This window comes from Salminus brasiliensis, chromosome 1 (assembly GCF_030463535.1).
Source record: "Salminus brasiliensis chromosome 1, fSalBra1.hap2, whole genome shotgun sequence".
In the NCBI taxonomy this organism is placed as follows: domain Eukaryota; kingdom Metazoa; phylum Chordata; class Actinopteri; order Characiformes; family Bryconidae; genus Salminus; species Salminus brasiliensis.
Genome location: NC_132878.1, coordinates 62,846,172 through 62,861,112, shown reverse-complemented (window position 1 = coordinate 62,861,112; position 14,941 = coordinate 62,846,172). Strand labels below are relative to the sequence as shown.

General features: G+C 40.9%; 1 protein-coding gene across 6 annotated transcripts in view; it reads left to right on the top strand.

The window, feature by feature from the left end:
* Positions 1–14,941, top strand: part of syne1a (spectrin repeat containing, nuclear envelope 1a) — a 165,590-nt gene that overhangs the window by 68,066 nt on the left and 82,583 nt on the right. For all 6 annotated transcript variants that reach the window (XM_072685563.1, XM_072685603.1, XM_072685554.1 and 3 more), the window contains exons 45-55: positions 758–961; positions 1,084–1,291; positions 1,664–1,776; positions 2,914–3,119; positions 3,321–3,482; positions 3,728–4,004; positions 4,764–4,936; positions 6,751–7,060; positions 7,437–7,601; positions 9,877–10,236; positions 13,018–13,154. In XM_072685563.1, coding sequence (XP_072541664.1) covers positions 758–961; positions 1,084–1,291; positions 1,664–1,776; positions 2,914–3,119; positions 3,321–3,482; positions 3,728–4,004; positions 4,764–4,936; positions 6,751–7,060; positions 7,437–7,601; positions 9,877–10,236; positions 13,018–13,154 — 2,315 coding nt within the window. The remainder of the gene's footprint in view (positions 1–757; positions 962–1,083; positions 1,292–1,663; positions 1,777–2,913; positions 3,120–3,320; positions 3,483–3,727; positions 4,005–4,763; positions 4,937–6,750; positions 7,061–7,436; positions 7,602–9,876; positions 10,237–13,017; positions 13,155–14,941) is intronic.

Here is a 14,941-nt window from a genome sequence, read left to right as displayed (position 1 = left end):
TATGCTGCAGATTGCCTGGGAGATATTTACTGACATAGCTTATGTTTTAATACAGAGGGCTGGAGTCCAGCACAGTATGTTATTATATCACAAAGCGATTGTGGTTCAGCATTTCTTTTGTCAGTCTGCTCTGTTAAAGCTCTGGTTGCGCTACACCATTATACAGTCAAATATAAATGTTTGGATTTGGAGGGCTTAATTAAAACAACACACAACACTAAGAAAATTAAACACAGAAAACTTAAAAATGTTGATATTGACATAACCTCTCAGGTCTTTATTCAGAACTGGCAGAAACAAACATATGGCATGACATATTAAAAGGCACATATATACACATAAATGCACCAGACTGGACTAAGGCAAGATACTAAACAAAGTGTCTAAACAAAGATACTGTTCATACAAATGATAGATAAGAAACACCAAAAAAGATTCAAAAAGGGGCAGGGGTGGGATAGAGAAACACACGGACGCAGAGATTCAGCGTAAACGTAAACGCTGAGGGTGATGTGATTTTTGCGAAGGGTGCAACTAAATGTTTAGAACACAGTTTCTATATATTTGCTGGATTTAAAATATAAAATTGTGAAAAAATAAAACTTATGGACATGCCACTTTTTATGTTTGTGTTTTTGTATTACTAAATTAACATTAGTTGTGTTAATTAAAATGTGCTGGTAGTGATAATGTTCAAGTAATTTACCCAGGCATGACTAAACGTTTGCATACAACTATACGTTTTCCAATTCTGAAGACAATGGAAGCGGATCTGAGAAAGAAGATCGTACATGCTGGAGAGGTTTATGAGCAGGCCAAGTTTATTCTGAAGGACTTCAGCTCCCAGAGGCAGCAGCTCCAGGACATCATTTCCCAGTTGGCTGAGCAGTTGGAAACCATTGAGGACACTTTATCTGAGCTATCTCAGTCATCCGATCCAGAAAATGTAGCCAAGATAAAGGTCAGCCTTTTTAATTTGTTTTGAAAGAACAAAAAGTGTTATTTTAAAAGGTCAGTTTAGACCTTTCAAAGTGTGTATTTTCCCCTAAAGATAAGGTTGTATGTGCTCTTTTGTTATTCTAGGACCTCCAAAGAACTCTGAAGCAGGTGGACAGTGGTTTGGATGTGGCAGGTGAGTCTCTTAGAGCTCTCTGTAGAGCTTATCCAGCTCAGCAGCTCACTCGACTTGGAGAGGACGTTACTGACCTGATGAAGAGGAGAGAGGCCGCAGCCCAGCGTTCCACCTGGATCCTTGGAAATCTACAGGAAGCTCTTCTCCAGTGTTTTAATGGTGAGAGAAAGAGAGAGAGAAATATAGGCAAAGTGGGTGGATCAGTTTGCATTAGAGCACAAGGCCAAGTTGAGAGTGTTCCTGTAGGTGCAGACCTACATATGGTTTATTATTATTCCTCACTGCTTTACCAAAACATGCAAACCACACACCTGTTCCACAGGCACTTTCTCTCCCACAGACCGTATGACTGCTCTCCCTGGGAATTGGTTATGGTTCGTTACCAGGGCAACCAAGAGCCATTCCTTCCAGACACGCCCACACAGCCCATCTGGTCACATAAACACAACTGTAGTTTCATCCATTGCTAACTACAGATCTCTGTTCCTGTCTGTCTCTGTCCTCCCCTCCCCAATCTGTGTTCACTTTCAGAACTTGCTCAAGGTTTCCAGCACTGGCTCTCGGAGCTGAGGGCAGGAACAGCGGACAGCTCTGAGCAGGCAGGAGAGGTTCCTGACATTACATCTCAACTGCAGAGGCTTAAGGTACCATCCTTAAAATGGCCTACATTTCAGACACATTTATACAACACATTAATTAAGCCTTATGCTAATGGAACCCCTCTAAACGTGCTTTAAACAGCTTTTTTACCTGAATAGTATGGATTATTGTTCAGTGGCTACCTAAAACTGGCCACATATCCCCATCTCATATCTTTTTTTATAGTTCTTTCCTTGAGCCCCACATTTGTGGGGCCTTATTTACCAAAAACATTTAACAAAAACACATGCCATATCCATTCCCCAACCTCTCTTTATCTCTTAGAATTAAACATGCTGTTTTTGTTTGTGTGATTTTAAAGAAATAGCTCAGTGAAAAAAAACAATTAGCATTACTTTTATTAAGCTTCTTTAGTTTAGAAGGGATGCTAGGCTAACACTGCTAACAAACATTAGACTTAGACTGTTAACAATGTCATCTCCATAAATACATCCCCAACAATGTTATTTATGTGTGATATTCAAAATTTCCAGTAATTTCCAAGTTAATGTAGTTTAGAACATGATATGACTTACTTTAGTCTATGAACACAAATATAAGTTTCAATGTAGAAGAATGACGGAGCAGCATTTTTTTATTTTTTATTTTGTGTATATGTGTTTTTGACATTTTTATCTGAAGTAACCTTCAGATATTAAATATATATTGCTGCTTATATTTATTTGTTTTTTGCCGAACTGTTCCTTTAAGCTGCTGAGAAGACATATACATGTAAATACGTTTTTTTTGTGAAATCAAAGTTTAATAATAATAATAATAATAATAAATAAAATAATAAATACATAATAATAAATACATACTACATCAAAGTGAGGAGCATTTAGTTTACCATGATATGGGCCCTTTAAAACAGCATTATGAGAGAGTTACATAGTGCAGTTAGCAGCGTACTGAGCCCAGAGAAGCAACAATATGAAAATATTTCATTGTATCTTTATTGTGATACACCACATGCTTTTATGTGCATATTGTGGTAATCATCAGTGCTTAAAAACACTGACAAACATTTAACTAAAAACTCTGTAATTAGTCCTGTTCCAGTGGAGCATCAAGTTTGAATTTGAAGCTGTTATTTTAAAACTTCTGTCTACAGAAAGCATGAAATATCCTTCATCTTTTAGGTTACGCTGGAGCGTGCGGGAGAGGGTGAAAAGCGCATGGCCAGACTAAATGAAGAAGGACAGAGGGTCTTGTCACTCCTTTCCAAAGCTGGGGCTGGAGGAGTACATGAGCGTTTAGCCTCAAGCCAGCTGGCCTTAGATGGGATTGTGGTGGCATGCAGACAAAGACTGCGCTCTCTGGAGGAGACTGTTGCCCTCCAAGATGGGTAAGAAAATGCAACTAATGTATTGATAGTTGACATTGTGTTACAGTATCAATAATACAACAACAGGGGGTAGTGAAATGAATATGGCAAAAAATTCAGTTCTATTTCAACTGTGCAATGTCCGTGTGACCTGATCTGTATGTTTGGAGCTCTGTGCTTTAAAACCTCCAGGTTTCACCAAGCGTCTTAAAACTTGTTTAGGTTTGAGGTCCGTGTGGAGGAGTTGAGAGCCTGGCTGCAGCAGATGGAGGCGAGTCTGCGGGCAGAACCTGCTCTATGGGGAGAGAGCAAGCAATGGACCTCTGACTGCTCTGCACAGCTGGAGAGAATGGAAGAGCTCCACAAAGAGCTGCTGATGAGGAGGTGAGATGAGATTATTTGGCTAATGCAAAAAATGTTGTTTTTTTGCCTGCAATACAACACTGTAGATCAAAACAACATAATTTCTCATCTTGTTTGAGTCAGCTATGAGTTAGAAAGAGTATAAAATGTTGTATTCATAAAGCTTATCACACCATTTCACACCACACTCAGCTGCACACCTTAAGCTCTACTCTAACCTGAGTGAATGAAAATACTGATCTTAAAAGAGTTCTTCTTTACCCCAGGCCATCTCTGGAGCGCTCATGCCAGGCCTCTCTGACCCTGTCTGATGGTCGAGCAGGAGAATCTGAGGCATCTCTCCCCATGGAGCTGCTTTCCTCCCACCAGGCACTAGTGCAGGAAGCCTGGACACGGCTCCGTGGCCTGCAGGAATACCAGGCCTTCAATGAGGTGCTCAGAACCATGGGGGACTGGCTGGAGGAGGTGGAAGAGAAGCTGGAGAAGTTGGAGAGCACAGAGGGAGACAAAAAAGAGGTGGAGGAGAGACTGGAGAAAGTGCAGGTGTGTGCAGACAGGGGGCTATATACGCTATATACTATAATATACACTGTTTGAGTAATGTGTGTAATGTTAATAGTTGAGATATGTGTTTATCCTTTAAAATAAACCTCATTAGGCTTGTTAAATTATTGCATTATTTTCCCCAAACTTTTGATGGGCAGTTTGCCAGGCAGTTCTTGCTATTAGAATGTAGTTTGTTAATATGATACTGTGGCTTTTTTGGATGCTAACAGTGTGTAGACAGTAGTTTGTTTGCCATAATGGACTAATTTGGTAATGGTTATACAGTATCTCTCGTCTTGTGTGTCAGGATGTTGATGCTGTTACTTCTGCTAGCACTAGAGGGAGACCTTTTCGGTAAATTGTGAGAGCTCTGCATTCAAAGAACACTGTGAGATGGAACAGAGAACAGTTGTGAGAAACCTACCTACAAATACAAGTTCTGTTCTACATTGCTGTGTAAATATGATTGTTAATGGAAATGAAATTGGCCCCTATCAGAGACTATAAGTGCCAGGTCTCCGCCATCTACCCTACATTCTAAAAGTCTAACATGTCTAATATCTGTGCTATCATGCCTGTCTTTAAGCCTGTGTGTTCTACCACACATCTTCTGGATCATTCCTTGGACATGTTGTCAATTTTTGGTGAAGTAGGGGAAGTAGTATTTTTAGAATAGTAGGTCAGGGCTGGAAATGCAATATTTATACAGTAGCACTGTCTCGAGTGTGTATGAATGTGGATGTGTGTCCCATGCAGGATATCCTGTTGATGAAGGGTGAGGGCGAGGTGAAACTCAACATGGCTGCCGGGAAGGGGGAGCTGGTCATCAAGAGCAGTGGTGAATCTGGACAGGATGTGATCCATTCTAAACTGCAGGAAGTAGAGGATGCATGGGCGGCGCTGCTGTTGAGGGCCATGAGTTGCCACAGGTAAGATGTTTTGCCTTCTCTAGCTTTCTTCACCCACTTCAGACCTGCTTTGATGATCTATTCAAGCATTTTAATAGACTGAACAGACGTACCTGCTCTACTGTGTGTGTGTGTGTGTTTGTGTAATCAGTGCATTCAAGGGCTTTCTTACATAGATTTGCAGTGTAATTGAAGATTCTCTGGTCTTTGCTGTGTGTGGAGTTTTTTTTTTAGGTTTATCCCTGCCTGCACTATGCAAAGGCCCTGTCCACAGCTGGTATTAACTTCTATCTGGGTTTTATAACCGCACCATTAAAGTAACAATCTGACACTTTCGTGTGAGGGACACTAATTTCAGTGTGATGTCAACTACTTTATGGAACACTTTGTCATCTTGTGAATACTGACCAAAGCAGCTTACAGATCGACTCACTTTTTAAAAACACATAGTTTCATGTTTGAAGTGTCATCTCACACTTATGTAAAAAAGTAAGGTAATATAATTAAACTAAAAAAGTAAAACTAAAGAAAGTTTGTCATTTTTTTTTATAACACATCATGTATAAAATTTTATTAACCCCTTTAGCACTCCAAGACTTATTACACACTAAGGCCTATTATTCAGTAGTTTGTAATAACACTTTTGTATCATAGCCTGTTTAATGGGTTAATAGCAATGCAATATAATGTTTTCTTTTGTGAGGACAAAGTTAGGATACCCCCAACATTTATTGCTAGATTAGAGTCACATCAGCTGTAGATGATCAGGAGTCGGCCTTATTTAAACCTCAGACATTTAGTTTGGTTTGCTCTTGATACAGTGAGTGGGAACACTATGTTAAGATCTAAAGAGCTCTCTGAGCCTTCAGAAAGAAGTTTTTAGATGCATATGTACATGCAAATGAGTCTGAGAAGAGATTTAAAAAGATCTCCAAACACAAGATATTATCACAGAATCTACAGGTATCTCTTTCCACATTTGATGTCAAAGTACAGCATCTACCATCAGAAAGACACCATGAGGCAAAGACAAGAACTTCTGTATTAATGTGCTTTGGACAATTTAATCTTAAGTCCTGTCTTGATGTTTTTCATCTCTCAGTATTGATAAAAAGGTCAAATGTCCATATGTTTAAATAGGCGACGGTTGTCATGGGATGTCCTTAGTTTTTTTTTTTTTTTACATGATTGATAGTGTTAGAGGGATTTGTTGTGTTGCAGCAATAGCAGCACCCTGTCCCACTGCTGAAATGAAAGTGCCTATTACTGCCATGAATACCAGTTTATGAGAAGCATAGTGTGTGAATGACAATAAACTCCAGGCAAACTACAGCATTGTTTTAATGCATCTTTCAGAGTGTGCTACAGATGCTGTAGCCGTCCATTGTGACACCCAGTGATTGCCATGTTAACCAAACTGGCACAAAGTGCATCATAACAGGGCTGTTTATCTAATTATCTAATGAGGGAATCACTCACCTCTCCATTCTGAGGGAACTATTCAGCAGGCTCACGTGATCTGGCCGCCATACGCCTACTGACTCATTCTGGGCTGTTTGTGCCAGCTGGCTGCCAAGAGTATTGATTCAATGCTTAATTAATAATAACATGATGACAGTTTAAATTCATTTTGCATAATTGGAAATGATGGTTAAATTTGCTTTATGATGTGTATAAGCCTTCAGAGATTCATGACATTGCATCTTTGCTTTTTTATTTTATCCAGGCTTTTACTATGACTACTTCTACTAATAATAACACAATAATAATGGAGATAACCTTATTTCTTTAGTGATTTATTATTATATATTCGTACATATTCCTCTCTGCATCAGCCGCTTGGAGTGGACAGTGAGCCAGTGGGGCCTGTTTGTGGAGTCCCGTGCACAGCTGCAGAACTGGCTGGAGCAGGTGGAGGCAGAGGTGAAAGGCCCTCTAGAGCCTCAGCTGGGTCTGAGGGAGAAGAGACAGCAGCTGGACCGGCTGTGCTTGCTCTCGGCAGACGTAGAGGACCACCAGGGGGCGCTGTGCTATTTAGAGGAGAGCGCGGCCGAGCTGTACAAGCGTACCGGAGATGGCACATTTAGGGAGGACGAGACAGCCCTTCTCAGGGCTCAGTTTGACGATGTCCGAGCCGCCACAGAGGTGATGTGCTGTGAACGGTGCCTTTTAGACCTATCTATCTATCTACATATATATATATATATATAATATATATAATAATAAATATATATATGTATATATATCAAACTGTGTAGAGAACTACATAAGCATGTCTATCTGAGATTATTTCCTAGCTGAAGTGAGAGGCAAGTGTGTGTGGATAGAAGCATGCAGTGATTAGTGGGGTGTGAGCTCCTGTTACTTATTGGCTTTATTCGTCTCTCTACTAGTGCAGAAATAAAGAAAAAACTTTCATTCATAAATGTGAAGTATTGCTAATTGAGTCAGTTCATTAGCTGATGGTTGCCCTTCACAGCATTGGCTTTGTATTCAAATGATTACCATTTTTCCATTGCAGGAGAGGGTCAGACTTTCGGAATGCGTTGTTTTTGAGCATGAGAAGTACATGGAGACAGTGAGAGAGCTCACCGATTGGCTGCTGTCCAAAGGGGAGGATCTCCAACGATGTTCTGACCCGTCTGGTGACTCGGCTTCCATTAAACGAAAGCTCACAGATGTTCGGGTGAGAAAGGAACCTTGTAAAATAGAGCAGTCAAGCCATGGTTCTCAAAGTGGTAGAACTCAGGTTCATCGATGTATTGCTAGGCAGTCCACAATGTATATATATATATATATATTTTTTGAGCCAGCATAAACTTTGATATGAGCCATGGTACTGGATTGCCTTGGGATTGCAAAACAATTCCTACAGTATCCCAGGTTGTTCCTGTGGTATTGATAGGTGGTTAATATGGTATCCCTGATGCCATGTTTAACCACTAATTGATTTGTGGGGTTCTTTGGAATGCTTATTAAATCAGACCTGAAGTACTGAACCTAATGTAGAATTTGTTGGTATAAAATAACAAACAAGAGTGAGACAGGTAACAGTTTCCTTATCACTGCTAAAAAATCCTCACTATCTTTTTTCATCTACCTCTTTGCTCATTTCTAATGGACAGTGTGATACAAGAGGCAGTCCTTTTTTTTCTCAATGGAGGATGAAAGTGTATGGGGAAGAGTGTGAGAATATATCTGTCTACTCATTTGGCCTTGTATGTGTGAGAGTGAGAGAGTGTTTGCTGATAGAAAAAAAAAACACATTTACTGCCAAGGACATCATTATTGCATGATGTAGTATTTCTATTTCATAGGGAATTCTTTTTGCTGCCTTTTAGGCTTTGTTTGCTTTTTCACCTCATGCACCTTAGAATCTCAACAATTCTAGAGCGAGAGAGGAGAGACAGACAGACAGACTGATAAAAGATGACAGTATCCAGGTGATGCTCCCCCATGATAACTAATTCAGAAAGACAGATGCAGAAACAGCAGAAAGGTGGTCTTGCACTTTATTTCACTTCACCTGCAGCATGTTTACCGAACATGAGGTCTGATGCAATATGTCCATTTCTGGGCACAATAGGCTGCACACAAAATGATTTAGGCATGTGAGGAACAGTGACTGTTTCTGTGTATTGTTCCGGTTCAGGCTTTTTAAAATATTTCATTTTAGTTTTAATAAATTTTTCAGATTTGATTTTGTCAATTAACTCACCCCCTCCCACAAGCAATGCTCCCGACATTAGGAGGGTAAGGAATTCTCATTAGTTACATGCAAAGCCGGCTCATGATGGTCTAATAGTGGCACTATATCCCCTCATTACTCTTAAATGATCGGTCGTTGGAGCTGGAGTCCCGGCGCTAGACTGCTGAGCCACTCTCGGTTTTTAACAGAATTTTCAATATTACTGTATTTAATAAACAGAAATTATAATATATAAATTATATTACATGAAAGATAGATTTTTAAACATAGGTTCCATTTAAAAAAATGTTTTTTACAGTTCTTGGTTCAATTTTTCTGTAATCGGTGGGATGACGTTGTGTTTTGGGGATTTTTTGTTAACATACCACCTTTCTGCTTGATGATATGCGTGTGTTCTTGCGTATCCTATATATAATGTATGGTATAATATCAATTAAGAGATTAAACCTAAACAGTTACTGCAAAAATGTGAAGGTAAATACATAAATTACTTTCCAAAACCAATCCCAGTATAATGTAATTAATATCAAACAAAATGTACTAACATTTATTGCAATTATTCTCTAAAACGGGCATTATTTTAAAGCAAGGTGCCTTGTCATACTGATTCACTACGTCACTGTCATTAAGCAAATTAAAGACTGTCCTCATGCAGTAGCTATTAGTACCCAAGTACCTTTTGTGTGCATCATTTAAAGGAAGAACACTAGACTAGACTGTTTTGTTCTGGTTCTTGAAATGAAAATGCTGAAGAAAGAATGCTGGTCTGAAAGTGACAGTGAAAGAGAGAGAGAGACGGCAAAGGGGATGTATGTTAGCTAAAGATGGAGGGAGATTGGTAAAAGTGCCATCCGCCACAAATAGCACCAGATGCAGAAGCAGCAGTTACATACAACCAGCCGCTGACGCCGCAGTTACCGTAGCAACTTTACCTCCATCTCCCTCTCTCTTTCTCTTTCTCTCTCTCTCTCTCTCTCTCTCCCTTCCTCACTATCTCTTTCTGTCTCTCCCTCTCTATCTCCCTCCCTCCCTGTCTCCCTCTCTGTCTCTCTCTCTCTGTTTCTATCCATCCTTCCTCTCTCTATTCCTCCTTCTCTTCCTCTCTTTCTCCCTCCCTCCCTCCCTTTATTTCTCTGTCCCTTCCTCACTGTCTCTTCACCCTCTCTCTCTCTCTCTCTCTCTCTCTCTCTCTTTCTCCCTCCCACTATTTCTGAATCCCTCCCTCCTCCCATTTCTGTCTCTCTCTCCATAGGATCTGTTGGCTCAGTGTGTGTGTGAGGGTCGCGAGCGGTTGAGGCGTGTGCGGTTGAGCTGTGACAGAGCCAGCCGGCTGACCGCGGCTGCGGGCTGTGAGCTGATGGACGCTGAGGTGCAGGCTCTGTCCCGCGCGCTGCAGCAGTGGGAGGGACGGGCGCTCAGTACCCGCGATGCCCTGGAGACGGCTGTCACCGCAGCGACCAGCGCTGAACGAGAGCGTACGCGTCTCACCGAGCAGCTGGAGGGAGAGATGGAGCGACTAGAGGAGAGACTGAAGGAGTGGAGCGAGGGTCTGAGCCGCTCAGAAAGGAGAAACAGCGGAACAGCCGCAGTGGAGGGATGGACACTTGCTAAGGTAACCACAGGAGGGTGAGAGAGAGATGTGAGAGAAGGCGGGAAAGAGAGTGTTTGCGTGTGAGGGAGGGAGAGAGAGCGACAGTGTAAAGGAGAGAAAACAGAAGGAGAGAGGAGGAAAGGTCAGCAAGGAGAGAAGAGGGGAAGAAGACAGAGGGGGGGACAGGCCGAGAGGGAAGGAGGGAAAGGAGGAGACGAAAAGAAAAAGGGAGGGAAGGAGAGAAAGAGAGATGGCGGGAAAAGGAGAGAGCGAGCAAGGGATATGGAGAAGATAATGTATGTGATAGAGAAGGAAGGAATTATAAAGAGGAGGAGAATGTGAGAGAAGCAAGGAAAGAAAGAAGGAAGGAAGGAAGGCAATGAGAAAGGAGGAGATGAAAAAAAGAAATGAGAGAGAGAGAGAGTGAGAGCAAGCAAAGTGAAGTAAAGAGAATGAGAGAGAATGACGCTCTGTTTTGAAAAGCTTTCACAGGCAAATATTGTTTACACAGGTCACATGTGCTCCAGTTCACTCATTTCACTGGTTTTAATAGGATCGCATTTCACAACACACTCTCAGTCTGACACACAAACACTACCGGCTGCTCATCCACTCACAAAAACAACCAGTTGTACCTTTAATTCATCAACAACTAGTCAACCAAGTGCTCAGTTAGAAATGTCACTGTGCCAAAAAATTAACACTCCACAAACCACTGTCTGAACACCTGGAGCCATTTCTCAGACATGGATTAAGACTAATCCACTAATGTTTATTTAAGTAAAAAGTTGAATTGTTTGACTCCATAGATGTCCCTATCACTTAAACATGAACTGTTGGAGGTTGAATAGGGAAGTCATAAGGACATATGTTTATGTTTGGGACATTACTATCACATTGAAAGTAAATGTACGCTATAGACTGAGGAGTGTCTGGTTACTTTTTAAAAACATAATTATATGAAAAACTACATATGCATATTTTTTAAATGCAGAATACAGACTTTTTACCAGATATCTTCAGAAGTAAATGATCCAGCATGCTGTGATATTAATAATGCCTCTAAGTGCATCGAAGATTGAGTGCAGTGTGCAGTGATTTTTTGCATTTTTTTCCTATTGTATCAAGCAAGACATGAGTTTGATTAAATTGACCTTTATGTCACATTGCACCTCCTGCAGTGTGTCTACTGCACATGCCTACATTGCGATGGCGATGCTGAAACGATGAGTTCACACACACAAGCTCATTTCTTCTTAACTACAGCAGTCTACAGCAGTTTAGTTCCCTCATTCAAGTTGAAGTCATAAGGAGTGTTACTGCAGGTATTGGGGCAAAGGACGTTGGGAAAGCAATATTTTAGCTTGAGGTCCACTTTCACACAACCATTTCCCAACCTCTCTTCATCTCTTAGAATTAAACTGGCTGTTTTTGTTACTGTACCTTTAAGACGGACATGAGATAATGAGCCCTGTACTGTACATTTAAAAAGCACTGCAGAACAGCAGAGCAGAAACACTCCTGAGAACTGCAGCATGACTGGAGCTAAACAGTAGCGGGTGGAGATATGTAAATTTGCTGGTTCCTGTGACATCAGAAAAAGCATTTGTAAACAGGCTATTTTTGCAGCTTAGTTTCTATATATAGACTGTAATGACTGACTGGTATTTTTGGAAACTGTAAACATATATAGAATAGATACTAACTGAGATTTTTGTGCTTCAATAGGAGGCCTATAAACAGTAAGCTGTGCTTGACTCTTAGGATTTCAAAGCAGTAAGCAGTACTCTTTCAGTAAGAGTAAGAAACAGGCTTTTTTCCATAGGAGGGATAAATTGATTAATTCCCAGAGGCGTTATAGGTGGATATCAAGGGTAAAAATAGAATGCAAGCAAAAAGGAATATGGGCTCTTTAAGATTAGCGTGTTGTTGGGCTCCTCCACATGGGGCTGTCCAGATTATTAAAACAAGCAGTGTAAGATGTGTTTGAGGACAGTGGATGGCATTCCAAGCTTTTGCTTTTTCCTTTTTTTCTTGAACGGGATCGTTTTCACAAGTCCCTCGCCTCCTGCGCTCTCTCTCTCTCTCCCAGCCCATGTTTCCGTTGTCCAGACTTGTTTGTGTTAGACGCTCGTTTACGCAGCTCAAGCTCTTCAACATCTGACAGCTGAATCCCAGAGAGAGGGAGAGAGCGACAGAGGGAGGGAGGGAGAGGGAGAGGGAGGGAGAGGGAGGGAGAGAGAGAGAGGGAGGGAGAGAGAGAGGCACGTGTGTAAAACAGGAGGAGGGGTGAGAGAGAGCGAAGGGGAGTATAGCAGCTGATGAAGTACAAGAAAGGGAGGAGAGAGAGAAGGAAGAGGAGGAGAGAGAGAGGCTGGAGAACCCAGGCGAGCAGGCAGGCTTGTCACGGGAAGTGTTCTGCAGCGGGAAGAGTGCTTTTTTTTTTGGAGTGAGGGAGAGAGGGAGATAGGGAAGGAGGGAAAGAGGGAGGGAGGGAGAGGCGTGAGAGAGCGGCGGTGCAGAATCTCAGGCATGCTGGTGGAAGAGAGAAGGCGCTCGGCACTCTTTCCTGCGTCGCTCACTCCTCTCCCTGAAGAACAGAGACGCTTTTGTGGAAGCTGAGTCCCAACAGGCTGAATGGAGCTGTGTGTGTTTTGGTGTGTGTGTTTGTGTGTGTGTCAGTAATGGCATCATGGTGCATGGAAACGAGATTTAATTTTTAATGCTTCAATCGTGCTCCTTGCTGATCTTCATCTCTGCCCTCTCTGTATGTGCGTGTGTGTGTTTATGTGTGGGTGTCAGGGTGTTCTGGAAGGCCTGCAAGCGGCTGAAGTAATGGAGGAGAAGCTGAAGGCTCGGCTCAATGAGCTGTGTGGATTCTCCACTGATCTGGGTCCTCAATCAGAACGTGTCAGTGCTCTCATCAAACTACACAACAGGTGAGACACACATGCACCCACACATTTGTGGGGTCATACATGTGGCTCATATTATCTTCGCAGACAGGCAAACCTTGTGTTTCTAAAACTACAACTTTATGGTAGAAGGCAAAAACTTTCTTAACTTTCAGTGGGAGTCAATGTAAAAATATTTTATTCCAAGTCATATCGTGTCTTGGGGGGTTTTCCATCATCGCTTGTAAAAAAACATTTCTTTTGTTTTACATTTTTGGAGGCTGTGTACACCCTGCGAGAACATGTGTTTAAATGCTTTTACTTTGGCCTAATTCTGTTTATTCATTTTACTAAAGTACATCTCCAGTGTGAACCGATGAGAGCTGCATTTACTTCCTTACATAATCACATCAACCTCCAGTAACCTTCCTTTCATCTGTTATTACCAAGATCATATTTGAAAAAAACAGTTTACAACAGGCAGTGACAACAGATGTAAACACATTCTATTCTATCACTCCTTCATGTCCGCTTAATTTGTGGAAAAGTGTAGCATGTACATAACTCTAGAAAAGAGTAAAATGGATGACTTTATAAATTAAGTGTGAAATTCTCCAGTACTCAAATGTTGTTGGTTCTACAGTTTTTGTTTTTTCATAAGTATCTTGTTGGACAGAAAGTTTGTCATTAGAATTGTTGAAAGCTGTGTGTATCCCAGAAGTAAGTGTGTTTTTTTTATTATTTATGACACAATATAACATGGGATAAATACAGATAAACAAAAAGTAGTAAGAATGTTGATTTGTTGGTTGGAAAAACACAGTTAAAACACAATCAGAAGAAAACAGTCAGAAGAACGCAGTTAAACACAGTTAAAAGAACACAGTTAAAACACAGTCAGAGGAATACGGTTAGAAGAATGCAATTAGAACACAGAAGAACGCAGTTAAAACAGTCAGAAAAACAGTTATAGCACAGTCAGAAGAATACAGTTAGAAGAATGCAGGTAAAACAGTCAGAATAACGCAGTTATAACACAGTCAGAAGAATACAGTTAGAAGAATGCAGGTAAAACACAGAACGCAGTTAAAACACAGAGGAATATGGTTAGAAGAATGCAGTTAAAACACAGTCAGAGGAATACGGTTAGAAGAATGAAATTAAAACACAGAAGAACGCAGTTAAAACAGTCAGGAAAACGCAGTTATAACAGAGTCAGAAGAATACAATTAGAAGAACGCAGTTAAAACACAGAAGAATACAGTTAGAAGAATGCAGGTAAAACACAGTCGGAAGAACAGTTATAACACAGAAGAATACAGTCAGAAGAACACAGTTTTAACACAGTCAGAAGAACACCGTTATAACAGTCAGAAGAACGCAGTCAGAAGAATGCAGTTATAACACAGTCAGAAGAATACAGTCGGAAGAACGCAGTTAAAACAGTCAGAAGAACGCACTTAAAACACAGTCAGAAGAATACAGTCAGAAGAACACAGTTAAAACACAGTCAGAAGAACACAGTTTTAACACAGTCAGAAGAACACCGTTATAACAGTCAGAAGAACGCAGTCAGAAGAATGCAGTTATAACACAGTCAGAAAAATACAGTCAGAAGAACACAGTTAAAACACAGTCAGAAGAACACAGTTATAACATAGTCAGAAGAACACATTTAAAACAGTCAGAAGAACGCAGTTAAAACAGTCAGAAGAACGCAGTTAAAACACAGTCAGAAGAACACAGTTAAAACAGTTAGAAGAACGCAGTTAAAACACAGAAGAATGCAGTTAAAACACAGTCAGAAGAACACAGTTAAAACACAGTCAGAA